Genomic DNA, 20000 nt, shown 5'->3' with positions numbered 1-20000 from the left:
CATTGGTCTCACATCACTAAGACTTTTAACATTATTTTTTTAGGCCCATTGGTCCCACATCCCATTGGTCCCATGGTTTATAGCTGCTGGCCCATGTTCCCACATTTCTAAGAATGTATTCAAATTTAGCCCCTATCTCCCATCACGGGAAGAAAGGCATGTTCTCTTCGATTACTCGGAAATGTGGGAACATGGAGTTGTGGAACATAGGGCCTGTATTTTAATAATTTCTTAAAAATGTGGGAACATGGAGCAGCAAAAATAAGCTGTGGGACCAATGGGGTGTGGGAACAGACCTAACCCCAGCAACCGCTAGCAAAATAGCAATGGCGTTGCCCCTCTGACTTTGAGTTAGGCATATAAGGTGGATAGCAAAAAAAGTGAACTGAACATTTAGTAATCTTTGAATAACAGTGTTGCTTGTGCCATTATAAGATATTATACAAGTTAGGTTCAGTCAGAGCCTTCAGCTTTACGCCTGCAGCAGAGCCATGAGGATATTCCACAAACAACCTCACTCCTACTCATGTTATACGGTTTAATGATACTTTTAGATCACCACCCACTTGCCCAACTGAACAACACTTTACAGTTGCCAAACACTTTGTAAACCTCATCACTCACTACATATGGCAACTTTAATTGTTGACCACTTTCAAACTCAATCTGTTTCAAACTCAGAAAAACTACTTTTTTCCAAATACAAGTCTGGCATGCATGTATTTTTGAGTTTTGTTGCTAGGCAACAACATGATTGGTCCCTAATGTTGTTATTGGACTATTGGTACACGTTCTGTAGTAATGATTTCAGTCCCTCTGATAGTCATTTCCTGCCTAACTTCAATGTTAAATGTGCACAAACAGCTACTGCAGTCATGTTGCTTGGCAACACTGCTCCAAAGGTTTCCCCCGAATATCATTACGTTTAGTAATAACTTGGCTGTTTATTAGAATTAAAAGATGAAAGCTGTGTTGTGTGGAGGTTATTATTTCTGAGTGTGTACGTGTCAGTGTATAGAGACCATCTGAGAAGCTTTCCCAGCAGATTAGTGCTTTCTAATATCAAAGCAATAAGATTTTATTTGAAGGTGTCTGTTTATGATGTGACATGACAAGAGGATTTTATAAAGCTGGCACACACACACCATGAATAGCAATGGCAATCATGTTTATGGCTGTTGTCAGTACATTTAATTTGGTTTATAACCAAATTACTTTTGATACTTTCATTTGTCATTCTTTGTCGAAACCATCTGATGAAGGTCTAGGACTGAAACGACGTGTATTAAAGAAAACAGTGGAATGTGTCAGTATGAGGGAGTTTTGTTTTTTCAAAATGTCTGCTGACTGACCCATGGACCATCTCCTACGCACCTGCCCAGTCGAGGTGTGCGAAAAAATCAGAAGTTCATTAAAATCAGCATTTGACAGATATACTGACAGTCTGATGTTTCTCAAAACATATTCCTTCTAGGGATGGGCATACGGCGAAAATTTCTTCGTCGATCGTCAGGAGAATTAATGATTAATAATCGGTTAACTATTAACATTTTTTATATTAAAAACAGCACACATTTAGGCCCACCATGCCCTATACTCTTGCCCTATACTCTATAACAAAAATACATCAAAAACATCATGTTTTTCTTCGAGGATTTGTTTTTATTAACAACACAAGTGTCAAGTGATTAACAAGAAAAGTTAAACCTGAATTGGTGCGCAATGCGCAAACGAGGGAGGCTTCAAGTTGCGAGCCAACAACGAAGGCACATAACGGTGCAGACATCGAGGCGAGGCTAGGTTGAGATGAATCACCGCCGTCTTTTACAAGGCTTGGATGCGCGGTGTTCAAGTGATACATCATGGTCGTTGTCGATTAACTGTATTTGTAATTATATCCCCGAAACGCGGAGCGTCGGGGATGTAATGGTTTTGCGTGCGCCGCCGCCGCGTCCGCGTCCGCCGCCGCGTCCGCCGCCGCGTCCGCCGCGTAAGGTCTTTCGTGTTAACGCGATAACTTTTGAACGGATGTTTGGATTTGTCCCAGATTTTTTGGGTGAATGCTCTAGGGCAGGTTCATGAACTGATTCGAGTTTGGAGGTCAACACTTTCAAGATGGCTGAATTCAAGATGGCCGAATTTTTGTTTGGTCCATAACTTCTGACCGGGTGGATGGATTTGTCCCAGATTTGGTGTGTGAATGCTCTAGGGTAGGTTCATGAACTGCTTCGAGATGGGAGGTCAACACTTTCAAGATGGCTGGATTCAAGATGGCCGAATTTTTGTTTGGTCCATAACTTCTGACCGGGTGGATGGATTTGTCCCAGATTTGGTGTGTGAATGCTCTAGGGTAGGTTCATGAACTGATTCGAGTTTGGAGGTCAACACTTTCAAGATGGCTGAATTCAAGATGGCCGAATTATTCTTTGGCCCATAACTACTGACCGGGTGGATGGATTTGTCCCAGATTTTGTGTGTGAATGCTCTAGGGTAGGTTCATGAACTGATTCGAGTTTGGAAGACAACACTTTCAAAATGGCGGAATTTTCATTTGACCCATAACTTCTGACTGGGTGGATTGATTTGCCCGGTAACACCTTATTTTAATGGTTCACCATTTCAGTGAGTCTACCATATTAGGTACAGTGTAATAACCAATGTAACAATATTTAATACCATGTAATACTAGTGTAATACCAGTGTAACAATATGCAATATCAGGTACAGTGTAATAACGAGTGTAACAGTATGCAATACCATGTAATATAGTGTAATACCAGTGTAACAATATGCAATACCATGTAATACCACTTACGCACAAACACATGATGTAAGTAAAAAAATTACATTGTATTAAATATTGTTACACTGGTTATTACACTGTACCTAATGTGGTATATCCACTGAACCATTAAAACAGTATTACCATTTGCCCCATTTTTTGCTTCATTTTCACAATAGTCGTTTGGTTTTAAGCCTATGCACGTCATGTCACGTCTGTATGTATCATATACGTTTACGAAATGGTGGACGGGAGTGGTAGGAATGATGGGGGACTGGAAGCGTCGCGTTTCGGGGATATACCTTAAGCAGTCGAAGGCGACTGCACAGGCAGTCTAGTTCACATTGCAGTATTAACAGTACACTTTGTCATTTTCTAACCGAAAATGGTCCCACGCCACACTTCGCCGAGACCTCTTCAAGGTTAGGCAAAGCCGGCTCTATGGAAGCTCGCATGTAACAAACAAGTCAAGCCAGGGTACGGTGATGGTGAGATATTGCCCCCTGCTGCCCAAATTGTGTAGGTGTAACAGCGAAATGCATTGCATTGAGGACGTGCACTAATGACCTACATTCAAGTTTTTGTTTTGTTTTTGTTTAACGATTCGTCGACGAAAATTAATTTCTTCGACTTAATGTTTAATGATCAATCATCGGTTAATCGGTTAATTATCCCTAATTCTTTCGTCTCACCAGCCTAGTTTATATCTAGGCCTACAACTTTTTACTATTTCAATTAAAAGAGTCCATGTAAAATATAGACTACTATCATTTAGATTTTTGTTGTGACACGCATCCTTTACTTATCCTTCTCTCTTCTCTCCCTCCCTTCCTCTCTTCCCTCTCAGAGGAAGTGTAAAACAGAGGTCCTCATCCTGCTGGTGCACGGGGGCAACATCCTGGACACGGCGGGCTCGGACCCGGGCACCAAGGCGGGCGACGGCAGCACGCTGGCCTCGGTGCTGGAGAAGGTGGCGCGGGCGCACTTCCAGGCGGCAGCAGAACACGTGCTCATCAAGATGGTGCCCTGCCCTGCCGTCTGTGCCAAGGCCTTCTCCCTCGTCTCCAAGTGAGTGGAAGAGAGGCATAGTGTGTGTTGGAGTGTGCGTGTGCGTGTGTGTGTGTGTGTGTGTGTGTGCGCGTGCGTGTGTGCGTGCGTGCATGCCTGTGTGCTAGTGTTTCTCCCTTGTCTCCAAGTGAGTCGAAGAGAGGCTAGTGTGTTGGTGTGTATGTGTGTGTGTGTGTTGTTGGTTTGTGTGTGTTAGGGAGTGTGTGCAGTTTTCTTCTCCCTCGTTTCCAAGTGAATGGTACAGTGGATGATATAAGGTAGGAGTGTGCATGTGTGCGTGTGTGCATGTGTGTGTGCATGCGTGCGTGCATTTGCATGTGTGTGGGTGTTTGGATAACATCCTGAGGTAAAATTAGCCCACTTTCAATAAAAGCACAGTGTATTGGATGGGTACCTGAGTGCCTCTGAGAGTTCCTCTGATTCTGTCTGTCTGTCTGTGTGTGTGTGTGTGTGTGTGTGTGTGTGTGTGTGTGTGTGTGTGTGTGTGTGTGTGTGTGTGTGTGCGCGTGCGTGTGTGTGTGTGGTTGTATTTGAATGGAGTTTAGTAGAGGAGAGAGAAGAGCATTTCACATCAGTGCCACTTCTCGTTAGTTAACAGTCTCACTGCAGAGGTGTCTGTACTGCGGGTGTTTGAATATCATCCTGAGGAAAATTGCCAATGCACCTCTTTCTGGCATAGCAAACAGTTCTAACTCTGATACTCTCTAACTCTTGGTATTGGGTGTGAAGGGCCGGAGACTCACATCCTTTCAGTAGGAACACATGAGTGCATTTATACGCAAGTTAGGCTATATTCCGAATTTAACCCATTTTAGCCTGATGCAGTGTATACCTTTGGCGCCTGGAGCGACATATATATGCTGCATTCAGGCTCTTGAGATTTGAGTTTTTTTCATTAAAAACGTGGGTATGTTAGATGAGGGTATTTTAAATGCTAGTTATTTAATGATTGTATGTGCTTCAGAAGCTGAGATATTTAGGTTTTGGTTGGCAGAGGGTACCTCTTCCCAAAAAAAGGCTTAGGCATTCAGCCGGTATTTTTTTGCCGGTGCCTTAGGCTACAATGGGTTAAACAGAATGGTGGCTGTGTTCCGTTTGGGCACGAGTCATGTAAACTCTTTATTCATTCCAAATGCAGTCACACTGTGGGAATATTGCGGTTGCAGAACGCTGTTCCACACATGTAAATGGAATGCTAATGTTAATGTTAATTTAATGCTTTAAATGGAATACTGTCTGACAAGATTGTGTTTGAAAATACTGTGTGCATATAGCTGTACTCATTGAATGTGCAAGAGTAGTACAGTAGCTACGTACAAACTACAATAGCATCTACTCCGTCCAAGGTCTTAATCAAGACAAACACTCCTCCAAAAACTGTGCTCAGAGCTTAAATATGTATAACTCAACCCAGATAACAGCGTAAGCTAGACATAGAAAACACTGACGTTTGCTCTTGTTCATCGTGGAGCTTTCAAGAAGCAGACACATAGCAAGAGAGTGCTGGGACTTGTGCATCTGAAAGTCATATTCCATTCTTCCCCCATCAGCGATGGCCCAAATTAAGGGCTGTACACACACGTCGCTGCTAGTTACTCGCTCAGCGAATTAACTCAATAGAATGTCAATGTGTCCCAGCGAGACTCGCAGGCGAGTAGGCGAGTACTGTACAAGCGATGCGATGTGGGTAGATTCCGAGTTGAAAATATTTTATCTTCGAGCGAGGCAAGTAAGCGAGTAACCAATTGGAATGCAGAGTTCGGTACTTCTCGGCTGTCCATTGGCAGTTAAAGCCGCGGGAACTTTCAGCGAACGTTCCATGAAAGAGTGGCGAGTAGGCGAGCAAGCGAAAAGCTAGCAATGTGTGTGTACGCCGCTTTAATAAAGCAGGCTGCCATAGATGAGATTGGCAGCCTTTTGGACTCAAATGTCTTGGGCCAGACAGGGGTGGCATTGTGACAGAATTGATGAAGGTTAAACTGACCGAGCACATCGCCTCATACCCCGTTAACCCATTTCTGAAGAATAAATAAAACATGAAGAGACAAACATACTGTGGAAAGCACAAAAAAAACTCCATAGACTTTGCTAATTAGCATGCGTCTGACATTTAGCATGCTATCAAGAGTGAGCAGAATATGAAATCCATAACCTTTATGCGACTGCAGTTTCTCTACAGCCTCTGCTCGTCTTTTTTTCTTCTTTTTAATTGTCCCCCGTTTTTAAAAGCGGCCTCAACTCAACCCCGCCTCGACAGCCACCCAGCCACCCCGATGGAGCGTCATGAAAGAGCATCGATTGGCGCCACAATCTATTAATTGCCTTTGCTGCCGCTGCTGCTGCTTCGAAGTCTGGAGGCTTTGAAAAGACAAAGTGATGGAGCGAGGTGTTTAAACTAACAAACTGCCTTTGCTTTGGCTTTGGCATCGGCTCGCTCCCGGTTCTTTCTTCCTGTGGTGGCACCTGTTGACAAGGTGACATGGTGGTGGAGATGGGGCTATGAGGGTGGTGGGGGTAAGGGGGGCTATGAGTGTGGTGCATGGTGGTGGGAATGAGGATGAGGATTCAATCCGTGTAGAAGATACCTTTGAATAATGCATCTGCCTTGGAGGCTGTTGCTGGGCCTCGTTGATGAGGGAATGAGACACACACACACACACGCACACGCACACGCACACGCACACACACACACACATTCGACAAGCTTCCACACTTACACACAAACACAAATGTGTGAGCGTGTGGTGGATGGAAAGTCTGAGCTGACGGTTCTCTCTCTCTCTCTCTCTCTCTCTCTCTCTCTCTCTCCCTCTCTTCTGTCCTCCACCCCCGCTGCCTCTTCTCCTACCTCCTTCCCTCTTTCCCTTCCTCGTTACTGGCCTCCTTTGATGTTGGGGAACTTTAGACCCCATGCCGCACGAAAGAGAAGGATGGAGAAAGAGAGAGAGAGAGAGAAGGAGAGAGAGAAGGAGAGAGAGAGAGAGCTGGCAGCTTAAACATTTCATCCGCCTCTTCGCCATCCCAGTGCCTTGCTTCACATACACACACAAGCACACACGCATGCACACACACACCAAAATACTCTCCTCATTAAGACACCATGGCCTAAGTCTGGATGCACCAGTTCTGTCTGCCGCAGATCCGAACATAACCAGCAGCAGCAGCAGCAGGACTCTGTTCTGAGACGCCCCTGATGAATCATTGCTAACATTTTTAGGGCACTTTGCCGATTCCATCGGATTCTCGTGGCCTTTTGGCTTACATGCGTCATCGTGGACGAGAGCAAGTGGGGAAGGGCAAAAGAAGGAGGGAAGCGGTGAAGGAGAGAAAGAGAGGGGAAGGTCACTAAAGGTTACAAACTCGAAAAGTTTGATTTGTTCTATTGACATGGGCCTGGCCATGCCCACCGAATGTAACACTGAATGCAATTGGCCTATTTCCACACATGATCAGAATGACTGTGATGTAATTGAATGGGACAATATGTTTTGGCTTTTTTGCCGTTAAGATGGAGACGTGATCCGGGCCGTCTACAAAACTCCCCACTCTGGAATTAGTCTTCCAATTTTTGCGTCTTCAAGCCCTCCCTGATGGCGGGGTTGCCTTGTTAACGAAAGGCACCTCTGATAGCCTGAAAGCAAGAAATGTAATTTCAAATTCTTTGTATGACCAGTGCATGTAAAGAAATTGACAATAAAACCTACTTGACTTGACTTGACTTGATAGAAATTTTGTCGTGTTCCCTTGCAATCCAATCGTCCTCATAAAAACGCCCCCCTCAGTGCAGTTTGCATTTTGATTTGCTCTTTTGGCATGAGCCTGGCCCACAGCTTGTAACACTTATTACAATTGGCCTATTTCCACACGTTATTATCAGAAGGAGTGGCATGGTTGCTTGTAGCACTGTCCACCTCCTGCATTCAAGTCTGCCCACAGCCTATTTTATTCTGTGTTGCCTCTATAAAAGGGAATCAGTCAAACATCTAGCTTGATATATGAGTGTAGCTGATTGTACTTGGTTGTACTTAGGCATTTGACAGCTGACCATTGATCCCACCCCTAAGAGCCTGCTATCTATGCCAGTCTGATGTGGAAAACTAGCCTGGGCCAGCTCATACAGTGCTGTGTATACTAGCCTGCCATGGTGTGATAGCCTGGACCAACACATAGTACAGTACTGTGTATGTCAGCCTGCTGTGTTGAGATAGGCTGGGTCCACCCATACTGCTTATGATGCTGCATAGCATTCCCCTGATCCTTTGAGAATATCCTGTCAATGGGGGTCTTTGCCAGCCTATGCTCCATCAGCAAGTTTGATATAGCAGCCAAGTCGTCTTTGACGTCTAGCGCTAAGAGCTTGATGTGACAGCCAGGAGGAAGTTGGGCCTCTCCATGATGAAATGCTCTACAGAGCTGCACAGTAGATGCTTTTGGAGTCCAGCAGGAGACTTGGTGTGCCTCAGTGCTCTGCTTTCTAATATTCAGACGCATGTACTTGGCATTTCTTCTTTCCTCTGACATATTACTCGTAAGCAGCTGTGAGTTGAAATAAACAGACACATCGTTTATATATTATCTCTCTCTCTCTTTCTCTTTCTCTTTCTCTCGCTCTCTCTCCCTCTCTCTCTCTCTCTCTCTCTCTCTCTCTCTCTCTCTCTCTCTCTCTCTCTCTCTCTCTCTCTCTCTCTCTCTCTCGTTTTTGGAGCCCAGCAGGAGAGTTGATGTCGTGTGTATCTCAGTGCTCTGCTTTCTCAGAGTCAAGACGCATGTACTTGGCACTCTAGAGATCTTTCTTCTCTCCTCTGACTCACACACGTAGGCCTACTCGTAAACACGCACGCACGCACACACACACACACACACACACACACACACACACACACACACACACACACACACACACACACAGACACACACACACACACACACACACACACACACACACACACACACACACACACACACACACACACACACACACACACACACACACTATCTATACACTTCACTACACTCTGGGGTAAAGGAATATATGCAAAGACGCATATTATCTTGCAGCAGCAGCATGCAGCTCCGATGCCATTTATAAACGGCCCTCTAATGTAGAGCCCATCGCCTCGTTCTCTCACATCCACACGCATAAACCTGCCTCTAATGTGAACCCCATCCGCCTGCCCTGCTTGGGTGGGCGGCTTCTCACACGCTGTGTATTTGCATGCCGGCATCAACAAGCCATAACGACAACAACAACAACAGCAGCAGCAGTTTCACAAACAACAAACGAGCGGAGCATTAAGGGCAGTGTTACAGAGGCCAACGAGGAAAAGATTGCTGGTGCGAAGCGAAGCGGGATCATTTAATCTCCTGCTGTGGCCCACCCATGGTCCACCATACGTGCATGTGTGTGCTTGTGTGTGTGTGTGTGTGTGTGTGTGTGTGTGTGTGTGTGTGTGTGTGTGTGTGTGTGTGTGTGTGTGTGTGTGTGTGTGTGTGTGTGTGTGTGTGTGTGTGTGTGTGTGTGTGTGTGTGGGTGTGGGTGTGGGTGTGGGTGTGGGTGGGTGGTTGTGTGGCCAAACCTGTGGGGTGGAGGTTGGGGTGGTGGGGCAAGGGAGATGTTTGTGTATTCACTGTGTATGTGTGTGCACATCAACATGGTGTGTGCGAGTCAGCAAGGTGTGTTAAGGTGGAGGTGACTTCAGGGGAGTTGGTAGTGGGTCTGCCTACTTGTTATCCACCGTGATGAGGGACTGAGCCATCTATTGGGACAGTTATGACAACTGCAGTACAAGAAGTAATTTTCCTCTTGCCAAAGGGCAGTAGATTTGCCACTTGCCAAAGGGCAGTAGATTTGCCACCTGCCATGGGGCAGAAGATTTGCCACTTGCCATGGGGCAGAAGATTTGCCACTTGTTTCAATGCCAATAGGAACAGTGCCAGGAAGCAGCTTTCTGTTCGCTAGAGTAATACATAACCACTACAAAACAAGCCAAAGGTAAGGAGAAACGAACTACATTTCTGGGTGCCAAAGGTAAGGAGAAACAAACTACATTTCTGGGTGCCAAAGGTAAGGAGAAACGAACTACATTTCTGGGTGCCAAAGGTAAGGAGAAACGAACTACATTTCTGGGTGCCAAAGGTAAGGAGAAACGAACTACATTTCTGGGTGACTACCAACAAACATATGCGCTAACAATTGCAAGTGAGGTTATGGGTGATGGTACGGTGGGTAACACTTTACAATAAGGTTACGTGAGTAAGGACGGAATAATGTCTGAAGTAATGACTGATTAATAGTGAATAAACATGTGATTCATGCATGCAGAAATGTCTAGTCCATTAGTAGTCGACACATAATGATGAATGACTCACTATGAAGTAAATGTGGTACATCAGGGGTGTGAGATCCAAATGTTAATAAATCATGTGTTAACATTGCGGAAAAAGATCATACCATATCTTTCCGATCATATATGAATCAGACCTTAGTTAACGGTGCAGTAATAATGGAAACATATGGTCAGTAATTCCGATTGCACCGTTAACTAAGGTCTGATTCATATATGATCGGAAAGATATGGTATGATCTTTTTCCGCAATGTTAACACATGATTTATTAACATTTGGATCTCACACACTTAATTAACCCCTGATATATCACATTTACTTCATGAATCATTATTATTCCAATCATGAGTCATTCATCATTATGTATTGATTACTAATGGAGTAGGCATTACTGCATACATGAATCACATGTTTATTCACTATTAATCAGTCATTACTTCAGACATTATTCCATCATTACTCATGTAACCTTATTGTAAAGTGTTACCGTACGGTGAGGGTCTCAAGCCCCGATGACGGGTTGCCTTGTTAACGAAGGCACTTTTGATTAATGATTATGTTGTTTCCCCTTGTAGTCGTCCTCGTATAAACAGCCCTTCAGTGCAGTTTTTGACAGGTGAGACACAGGGTTGTGGCCCATGCTGTAAGTCAATGTGATGTCCTAGTCACGAATCATGGATCGGCCATGTTGAAATGAGGCAAATATTGACGTTATCATATCCCGACAACTTGACTACATCTTCACATTTTATTTGTTGCCCATGTCACATAGTTTGACCCATTTTAGTCACAGCGTTATCAATTTGCTGTTATTAAATGGCAATGACCAAGTCATTGTGCATTACTGAAGGCTCTGTGTTAAGTCATAGTAGTGTAGTACTAGGACTGTAGGACCGACGTGCATTATGGGGCACGCACCCACTGAGTGTGGCCACATGATTATTGGTGATAATCTGAGAAATGTAAGACAGGCAGCCAGTCTTGGTGAGTGAACAGGGCCTCTCTTTCTGTATTCTTTCTCTGTCCGTTGTACTCTCTCTCCTACTCTAAGCCTCTTGTTCTCTGTCTCCCTGTCTTTTTCTCCCTTTCTCTCCAGGGTTTTTCACACTCCTTTTTTATTTGCTACAGTCCTCCATCTTAATTGCTCATCAGCATTTTCTCTCCTCTTTTCCCCCCGGGGAGACAGGAAGTTAAGGTGTCATGGCGAGAACTGAGGTGTTAAGTGGAAGAGTGTGTGTGTGTGTGTGTGTGTGTGTGTGTGTGTGTGTGTGTGTGTGTGTGTGTGTGTGTGTGTGTGTGTGTGTGTGTGTGTGTGCGCGTGTGCGCGCGTGTGTGTGCGTGTGCGTGTGCGTGTTCGTGTGGTGTGTGTTTGTGTGTATGTCTGTGTGTGTAAATAATATGTATGTATGAATCTGCACGTGTTTGGGTGGACACAGGAAGTTAGGGCGTTAGGGCAAGAACCGAGGTGTTAGGTCTGTGTGTGTGTGTTTGTGTGCATGTATATGCATGTGTGCGCATGTGTGTGCATGTGTGCGCGTGTGTGTGTGTGCATCTGAATATACCGTATGCGAGTGTGTGTCCAATTAGAGCCAGGCATGGGGGCTCACAGCGGTGCACCTGTGAAGGGGGAAGAAAGAAAGACAGAAAGCAAGTGAAGAAAAGAGTGCTGCTCCTGCTCCAGCTCCAGCTCCAGTTCTGGCTCTCGCTCTGGATTTGGCTGTGTGCAGAATGGCACTTCCAATTAGCCAGTCTGGCAGAGAAGGCTTCCACATCGATCCAACTCACAGTCGCACAGCAGGGGCACCGTGATCTCCTACCTACGCCGCTGCAGCAACAGTAATGAATTATCACTCAAAGAACAGAGAGAGAGAGAGAGAGAGAGAGAGAGAGAGAGAGAGAGACAGAGACAGAGAGAGAGAGAGAGCGAGAGAGAGAGAGAGAGAGAGAGGGAGAGATGTATGAGAAAATGTGGGCAAAGAGAGATAGAGATGAGGAATAGAGGGAGAAAAAGAAGATGAATATGGAACAGCAAAAGAAAGAGGGAAGAAGAGAGAAAATACCAGAAAAGACAGAAAGAGATAGGGTGAGCAGATGGAGGAAGTGAGAACGAGAAAGATAGATTAAATTAAAAGTTTTGAAGAGGTGTGTGTGTGTGTGTGTGTGTGTGTGTGTGTGTGTGTGTGTGTGTGTGTGTGTGTGTGTGTGTGTGTGTGTGTGTGTGTGTGTGTGTGTGTGTGTGTGTGTGTGTGTGTGTGTGTGTGTGTAATAGCGTGGCGAGAGCGTGACCGGTGTATCTCTAGCCTGTGATAGGAGAGGACACACACACACACACACACACACACACACATACACACACACACACACACACACACACACACACACACACACAACCTCTGTCCCTCCTTTGCTCCTGCTTGCTTGAGGGCACTAATGCACAGGTGATCTGTCTTTAATTAAGACCTGCTTAAATACACGCACACACACGTGCACGCACGCGCACGCACAGCACACACACGCGCGCGCGCCCGCCCGCCCATGTCCACTCCGCAGTAAGGTGGACAGCGTGCAGACCAGAGCAGCCCAGTAGACACACACACACACACATACACACACACACACACACACACACACACACACACACACACACACACACACACATCCTTCTCCTTTAGCCTCCCAGAATGTCGCTGCCCATTAAGGCAAAATATTTGTGCTGTAAAACCCACCATTAAGTCTCAAGCGCTGCAATTAGTTTAAGCCCCGGCTGGAATCCTGCTCATCTCCACTCCTCTCTGTGCTGTGCTGTGCTGTGCTGTGCTGTGCTGTGCTGTGCTGTGCTGTGCTGTGCTGTGCTGTGCTGTGCTGTGCTGTGCTGTGCTGTGCTGTGCTGTGCTGCTCTGCTCTGCTCTGATCTGCTCTGCTGTTATGTGTGGACAAGGCAGGGCAGGAGTCCTATGCAAGGTATTGGCTTAGTGCAGAGTGATGCTGTGCCTAGTTGTGTTATGCTTTGCTGTGCTGCGTTTTACAGCACCCGTCTGTGTTTGTACCAGTTGAGCTGTGCTAGGCTGGGCTGGGCAGTTGTTCAGCTGTTCTGGGCAATTTCATGTAAGGGCTTGGTTTGCTTTTTGTAAATAGCTGTGTGGTCATTGTAACTGTAGCTGTGTAACTGCATTCAGGGCCGCTGACAGCTTTGACTGGTCCCAGGACAAAATCACCTCAAAGGCCCCCCCACCCAATACATTAAAGGGACAGTTTGGTCAATTTCAACATGCAGTTGTAATGCTCACACTACCCTGGACTTGTCAGTGCCTGAGATTTTTTTTCTTCTTCTTCAACCGTTTCCGAGATCCTGGTCATTGTAATGGGGGCAGCTCTTTGTTTACATTTCAAAAAAACATTTGTATTTATTCCCAAAAACATCCAAAAGGTTATAAAACATCAGCAGACAACTAGCAAACAGCAGTATCTTTTGGGAAAATATTTGGAGTTGGCCTGTGTTTCATTTTTTAAAAATGTAAACAAACACTGCCCCCATTAGAATTGCTCATATCTCGGAAAGGGCTGAGCCGAAAAATGTGGCATCACCAGGTACTGACAAGTCAAGGGTAGCGTGAGCAATACAACTGCATGTTGAAATTGACCAAACTGTCCCTTTAAATGTAATGAGGAGGACCCAATTATGCCCCCCTCCCATCTCCCTGGGCCCCGGACCTCTTTGTCCCCCCTTGTCAGCTTCCCTGACTGTATTGTACTATGCTGTGTGGTAATGCTGTGTCCTACTGTGCAAGGGAGTACTGAGGGATGGAGAGTTGCCAAATGCCCTTCGTGTCCATATTCTACTTTTGAGGAGGGAAGTCAGAGACTAGAGATTAAAAGAAAGAACCTGGAGAATTCCCCTTGTTCATGTTTGCTGTATCTTTGTAGTAAGATCTTTGGATAGGCAGTGCTATGCTACTGTTCGTGTTTGCTGCCCTAGTAACGTACTGTATCTTTGTAGAATGCGGAATCTCTGGTTAGGCAGTGCTGTTGATGTCAGCTGAGCAAGGCAGGGGTGGGCAGAGGCGTTGGCTGCCATACGTACTGTATCTTTGTAGAATGTAAGATCTCTGGATAGGCAGTGCTATGCTGCGTTGGTGTCAGCTGAGCTGGGCAGGGGTGGGCAGAGTCGTTGGTATTTGGAGGGGTGGTGGTGTGGTATTGGTGATGGAGGAGAGGAGAGGGGGGATATTGATGAGCTCTGAAGGAGGGGCCTATCTGGTGAGTAGAGGGCCTGGAGAGACTGAGCTGCGGCAAGGAGCTTTATCTGATTCCCTGCCCTTATCACTCTCCTGTCACAGCTAATAGGTTGAGGACTTCCTATTATAATGACAGGCCTCTCTCTCTCTCTCTCTCTCTCTCTCTCTCTCTCTCTCTCTCTCTCTCTCTCTCTCTCTCTCTCTAACTCTCTGTCTCGCTCTCTCTTTGACTCTGTCTCTGTCTCTGTCTCTCTCTCTGTCTCTGTCTCTCTCTCTCTCTCTCTCTCTCTCTCTCTCTCTCTCTCTCTCTCTCTCATGGTCGCTTGGTCTTCACTCGTTCCTTCCATCTGTCTCCCAGGGCTCACGCTGTTATGATGGAATGAAGGCGAGGAGAAATGCTCATGGACGCTGGAGGAATATAAATCAGAATTAATCCAAACAGATTAATCTCCCACTGGTGTCTCTACTATACACTTTTGTGCTAGCAGTTGCCATTGCACAGCTTCTGAACTCGAAGAGTCCCTCTGCGATGGATACGTTAGTTATTTTGAATAGACAAAGTTTTATGCCCCTTACTTCAAGAGCCCTCTGCCCTGCTCCTTTAAAATTCATGCTATGTCAGTCGTCAAGTAGAGGGGAAGATACATGAAAGCAACTTGAATCCCCTTCAGAGACGGACCTTGCGATAGAAAATGTTGCCAAACTGACATTTGACGCACGGCATTCATAATGCAACAGAATAAACAGAAAGGCTTTGACTTTTATTTTGACTTTCCAACTATAACGAGCAATGCTGTCGGTGGCTGTGCTGAAAAAGTCTGTGTCTACTGTAGCGTTCTTGAATTATTCATAAAGTACATTCATGAGTTCAACTGAGCATACCCTGCAAGCACAAAGGTCTCATTGGATGCTCTTTGGAGCAAAGCCCGAAGCAGTGTACCACAAGATCATCTGCTGCTAAACACTTCACCCGAGGCGATGTTCTACCAACAACAGATCTGTCACCATCATCACCTAAGTTGCAGATTGGCTACAACACTAAACCACTGCTGCCTTTTTTCATATTTCATGAGCCTTGCAATATTTAGTGAACATTTTCACTCACCAAATAAACGCAGAACAGATCATTAGCCCCGCACAAGAAGATCATTTGTCCAAGAAAAAAGAACATTGGCTTCTGGCGTCTCAAAATGGCTAACGGTGCCTTTAATTCCCTGTAGTGGCTCTGGTGTAAAGCATCATGTGTTAAGGAAGAAATAAAAGAGCCTTGATATGATCGCGGCAGGAAAGTGTGGGTTTTTTTTGCACATGTATAACACACAAGTGTTGTACATTTCCCAAAGGAGTCGAGCAGCAGCCATCCAATCTCTACACAGTCAAACCAAGGCATCTGCAGCAGGTGGTAGGAAAAAATAATGGTCTTTGAAGCCTCCATGCAGTCTCTTTGGAAAAGTTAAGCTACAAACGTATGATGCCTTTTATGACGTTGTGTGTATGTTGTGTACTCAGCCACCATGCTGGCTGACTCACCGGTGTCCGTTTCTAATGAGGAGACGGAAGTGAACGGAGGTCGACAGGATCAGCGTCAACGCCGGCTGCTCGCCATGACTCAGCAACAGCAACAGTATAGTGGCAAACGGCACGATCAGGAAGGAAAACACATGGAGAAAAATATGTTATTGCCCTTATGCAGTGAGTTAAACGCATATTGTTGATTGTGTGTGAGTGTACGTTTTTGTAGTGTGTCTGATATGATTCAACTAGTTAAAAAGTCAAACTTGTTTTTCCCCTTTACCTGTGTTCTTGTGCATTTGTGCCTTTAAAGGTGTTTTCTGTAAGGCAGATGCTATTTTCACCCCTGGTGTAAAAAGTGAACATAATTTACACCTGGGTGTATTTAGACAACAATGCTATTAACACCCAGGTCTTTGTAGTCAGTAATGCTATTTACACCCATATCAATGGGCAGCATAAATTCTGGATCATTGGGAAGAGGTTGATCATAGCTTTTCGTTCTTAAAAGGCACTCACCTGTATGCTGCAGAATGGCTGAGAAAATTGATCGTCATATTTGTCAATTATTGATAAGCAGATGATAATGCAACTACTGGTTGTTGGCATTCATTTCACACGGGGAAACATGATATGCACACTGTTGGAAAGGGCAGAAAGAGACCTTTCCAGTGGCATCACGCACTCTTCCATACACAAAAGCAATGTCAATACAAGTGTCAATTGGAACGTGTATGCATATGCAAACAGAATACGTTTTCCTTGAAAAATAAGTAGGTCCAGACCTTGGTGACCTCATACGGTAGCTGGCTACAGAATGACTGACAATACTCCTAATTCAATATGAGATGTACATGCCCGATATTGAAGTTGTTCTTTTATCCTCATTATTACTTCGCCAAGCTTTGTTTTGCTGACTTTGTGTCCTTTGGGCAACAGGCGTAGGCTAAAAGCAAGAGGTTATCTGCATTTGGAGCTAAGCTAGTCCCTCACGATTGTCATTCATTACTCACTGTTTGGTTCGTGAGAAGGGAACCCACAAATGACCTGTTGATTTTGGATGCAGTCGATATCGATGCAATGCAAAACAACGAAAATTGTGTGTGTGTGTGTGTGTGTGTGTGTGTGTGTGTGTGTGTGTGTGTGTGTGTGTGTGTGTGTGTGTGTGTGTGTGTGTGTGTGTGTGTGTGTGTGTGTGTGTGTGTGTGTGTGTTTCTCTGTGTTTCTCTGTGTTTCTCTCTATTAGTGTATCTGTGTGTCTGTGCATGTTTGTGTGTGTGTGTGTGTATGTGTGTGTTTGTGTGTGTGTGCGTGTGTGTGTGTGTGTGTGTGTGTGTGTGTGTGTGTGTGTGTGTGTGTGTGTGTGTGTGTGTGTGTGTGTGTGTGTGTGTGTGTGTGTGTGTGTGTGTGTTTGCGTGCATGTGTGCATGTGTGTGTGTCTATGTATGAGTCGAAATTATGTGTCTGTGTTTCTACTCTGTGTGTGTCTCGCTCCATTAGCCTAATGTGTCTTCGTCCACCACGAGCGCTTCCAGCCAAATTACACCAAACAACCCTAAAATGGAAGATCATGAATGAAACCGAGATTGTAATTTAGCACGAGGGGTTATTGTGACATCTACTGTGAGAAGCCTGGAGTATCACGATGCTGTTATTTTGTTCAAAAGTAACAAATCTTCATTTTCCGTATTAATGCCGTTTTTCGTTCAGACTGTGTGTCCTTGTCGTGTGGAGACTTGCCAGTTGCTATCTTGCCAGACCCAAGGCTCTCTCAATCCAAAGAAATCGATTCTAAAATTGCCCCCGCTCTCCTGTAGATTCTACATTTTGTGTGTAATTTGTTATTATCTTCGCACAGCCAATTACCGTAGCTTCACAGCTTTACGGAGGAAGCATTTTTCTTTCCATTTGTAAAAATATCCTGTATATATCTATAATATTAATAGGAATATACAGTACAACCAGAACCAAGGCCAAGTTATTGTAGGCAGCTCTGTTGAAACCCATTCATTTTCACTTGCCATTTAGCCGCACTACCACCCAGACAACTTCAGTCACTGACCTTTCTCATTGGTTACAGTTTGTTTGTGTACAGGAGGTATCCGAGAGCCCGGCGCATGCTCCTTGAACCGGCTCCTGTTGCTGGGATTTGCTTAATAGGGCAGGGTGCCATGTTGGCCAAGCTTGTCATGGTGGTGCTCCATGTTGCACAACACAGGGGGGCTGCATGTGTTTAGGAGAGAGAGAGAGAGAGAGAGAGAGAGAGAGAGAGAGAGAGAGAGAGAGAGAGAGAGAGAGAGAGAGAGAGAGAGAGAGAGAGAGAGAGAGAGAGAGAGAGAGAGAGAGAGAGAGAGAGAGAGAGAGAGGTGTGTGTGTGTCTGTGTGTGTGTGTGTGTGTGTGTGTGTGTGTGTCTGTGTGTGTGTGTGTGTGTGTGTGTGTGTGTGTGTGTGTGTGTGTGTGTGTGTGTGTGTGTGTGTGTGTGTGTGTGTGTGTGTGTGTGTGTGTGTGTGACGGAGAGTGATGTAGGTGTAGTCTGTGTTAACACGACAGGAGATCAGGACAGCAGAGCAAGCTGCCCTCCAGTCTGCCCTGGGCCGCGCCCTTAACAGCACCACGCCAGAGACACCTCCTCTCTCTATCCCTTTCTCTCTCCTCCACCTCTCTCCCATATCCTCCACTCCACTCACCCCCTCTCTCCACTGCTCTCTGCCCTCCAGTCTGCCGCGGGCCGCGCCCCTTAACAGCACCATGCCAGATTCTTTCTCTCTATCCCTCTCTCCTCCACCTCTCTCCCATATCCTCATCTCCAGTCACCCTCTTTCTACTGCTCTCCTCCTCTCTCTATCCTATTCCACTATCCTCTGTTCTCTATTCATCCCTCTCTCTTCCACTTGTTCCTCTACTACTCACTTTCTCCATTTCTCTCTCCTACATTCTGTCCTGGGCTCTGCCCTTATCATGGGTAAGCAGTTAGGGCGGCAGACTTGTAGCCCAAAGGTTGCCGGTTCAACTCCCGACCCGCCAGGTTGGTGGGGGGAGTAATTAACCAGTGCTCTCCCCCATCCTCCTCTATAGCTTAGGTAACCAGAACATACACTGCACTGCTTCCTTCGGCGCCGACCCCTTGCACGGGTGAGGCATAAATGTGTGCAGTGTGCACTTGTGTGCTGTGTCACAATGACAATGGGAGTTGGAGATTCCCAGGTGGGCTTTCACTTCACCACTCAAACTCTCCTCCTCTATCTATCCCTCCCCTATCCTACACTCTCCGCACCCCTCTCTCCAGGGCTCTTCACTGCTGCAAGTTAGCCCAATACCTCTCTCCTCCACTCTCCACTCCCCACACTCCACTCTTCTCCTTCCATTCTTCTCTCTACCCCTCTCTCATATATCCTCCTCCTCTCTGCAACCCCACTCTGTCCTCTGTCCTCCTTCTCCCTCTCTCCTCTACTCTGTCGTTCCCCACTCCCCTCCACCTCTCCATCCCTCCATCCCTCCATCCTCCGCTCCCTGTTCCATCTTCCCCTCTCTGCATCCTTCTCTCCTCTGCCGTCTGCCATCCCTCTCCTATGTTCTCCTCCTCTCCACCCCTCTCTGTTCTGTTTTCTAATCTCTGCATCCTTTGTCTCTATCCCTCTCTCACAGATCCTCCTCTTCTCCACCCTTCCCTCCTCTGCAGTCCGCTCCCCATTTTGGCACGAGACCGCTTGGCCATCTGTTGCCTGGGAGGGAGCCCAGACAGAGAGGAGGAGGAGGAAGATAGAGGAGGAAGTTAGTGGAGGAAGAGTAAAGTGCAGGGTGGTTTTCCCTGGCACAAACCCTCTGTTGAACACCTCCGGCTTGGCTGACTTGGTGGTTGGGTTGTCGGTTAAGCGATTCATCTTCATGCGAGCAATGTGGAGACACAGCTTGGTGATGTAGGCTGAGGGGAAGGCTGCTACGATGCCTGAAGGGAGAGAGAGAAAGAGAGAGAGGGGGAGAGAGAGAGAGAGAGAGACAGACAGACAGAGAGACAGACAGAGAGACAGCGACAGAGAGAATGTGTGTGTGCGTGTGT

The 20000-nt window shown here is 46.0% G+C and overlaps 1 protein-coding gene across 1 annotated transcript in view; it reads left to right on the top strand.

The window, feature by feature from the left end:
• pitpnm3 (PITPNM family member 3) overlaps positions 1-20000 on the top strand; it is a 150996-nt gene that overhangs the window by 59466 nt on the left and 71530 nt on the right. Inside the window, exon 4 of the mRNA XM_063205046.1 lies at positions 3630-3850. Coding sequence (XP_063061116.1) covers positions 3630-3850 — 221 coding nt within the window. The remainder of the gene's footprint in view (positions 1-3629; positions 3851-20000) is intronic.

Source organism: Engraulis encrasicolus, chromosome 8 (assembly GCF_034702125.1).
Source record: "Engraulis encrasicolus isolate BLACKSEA-1 chromosome 8, IST_EnEncr_1.0, whole genome shotgun sequence".
NCBI lineage: Eukaryota > Metazoa > Chordata > Actinopteri > Clupeiformes > Engraulidae > Engraulis > Engraulis encrasicolus.
This window is presented reverse-complemented; position numbering and strand designations above follow the sequence as displayed.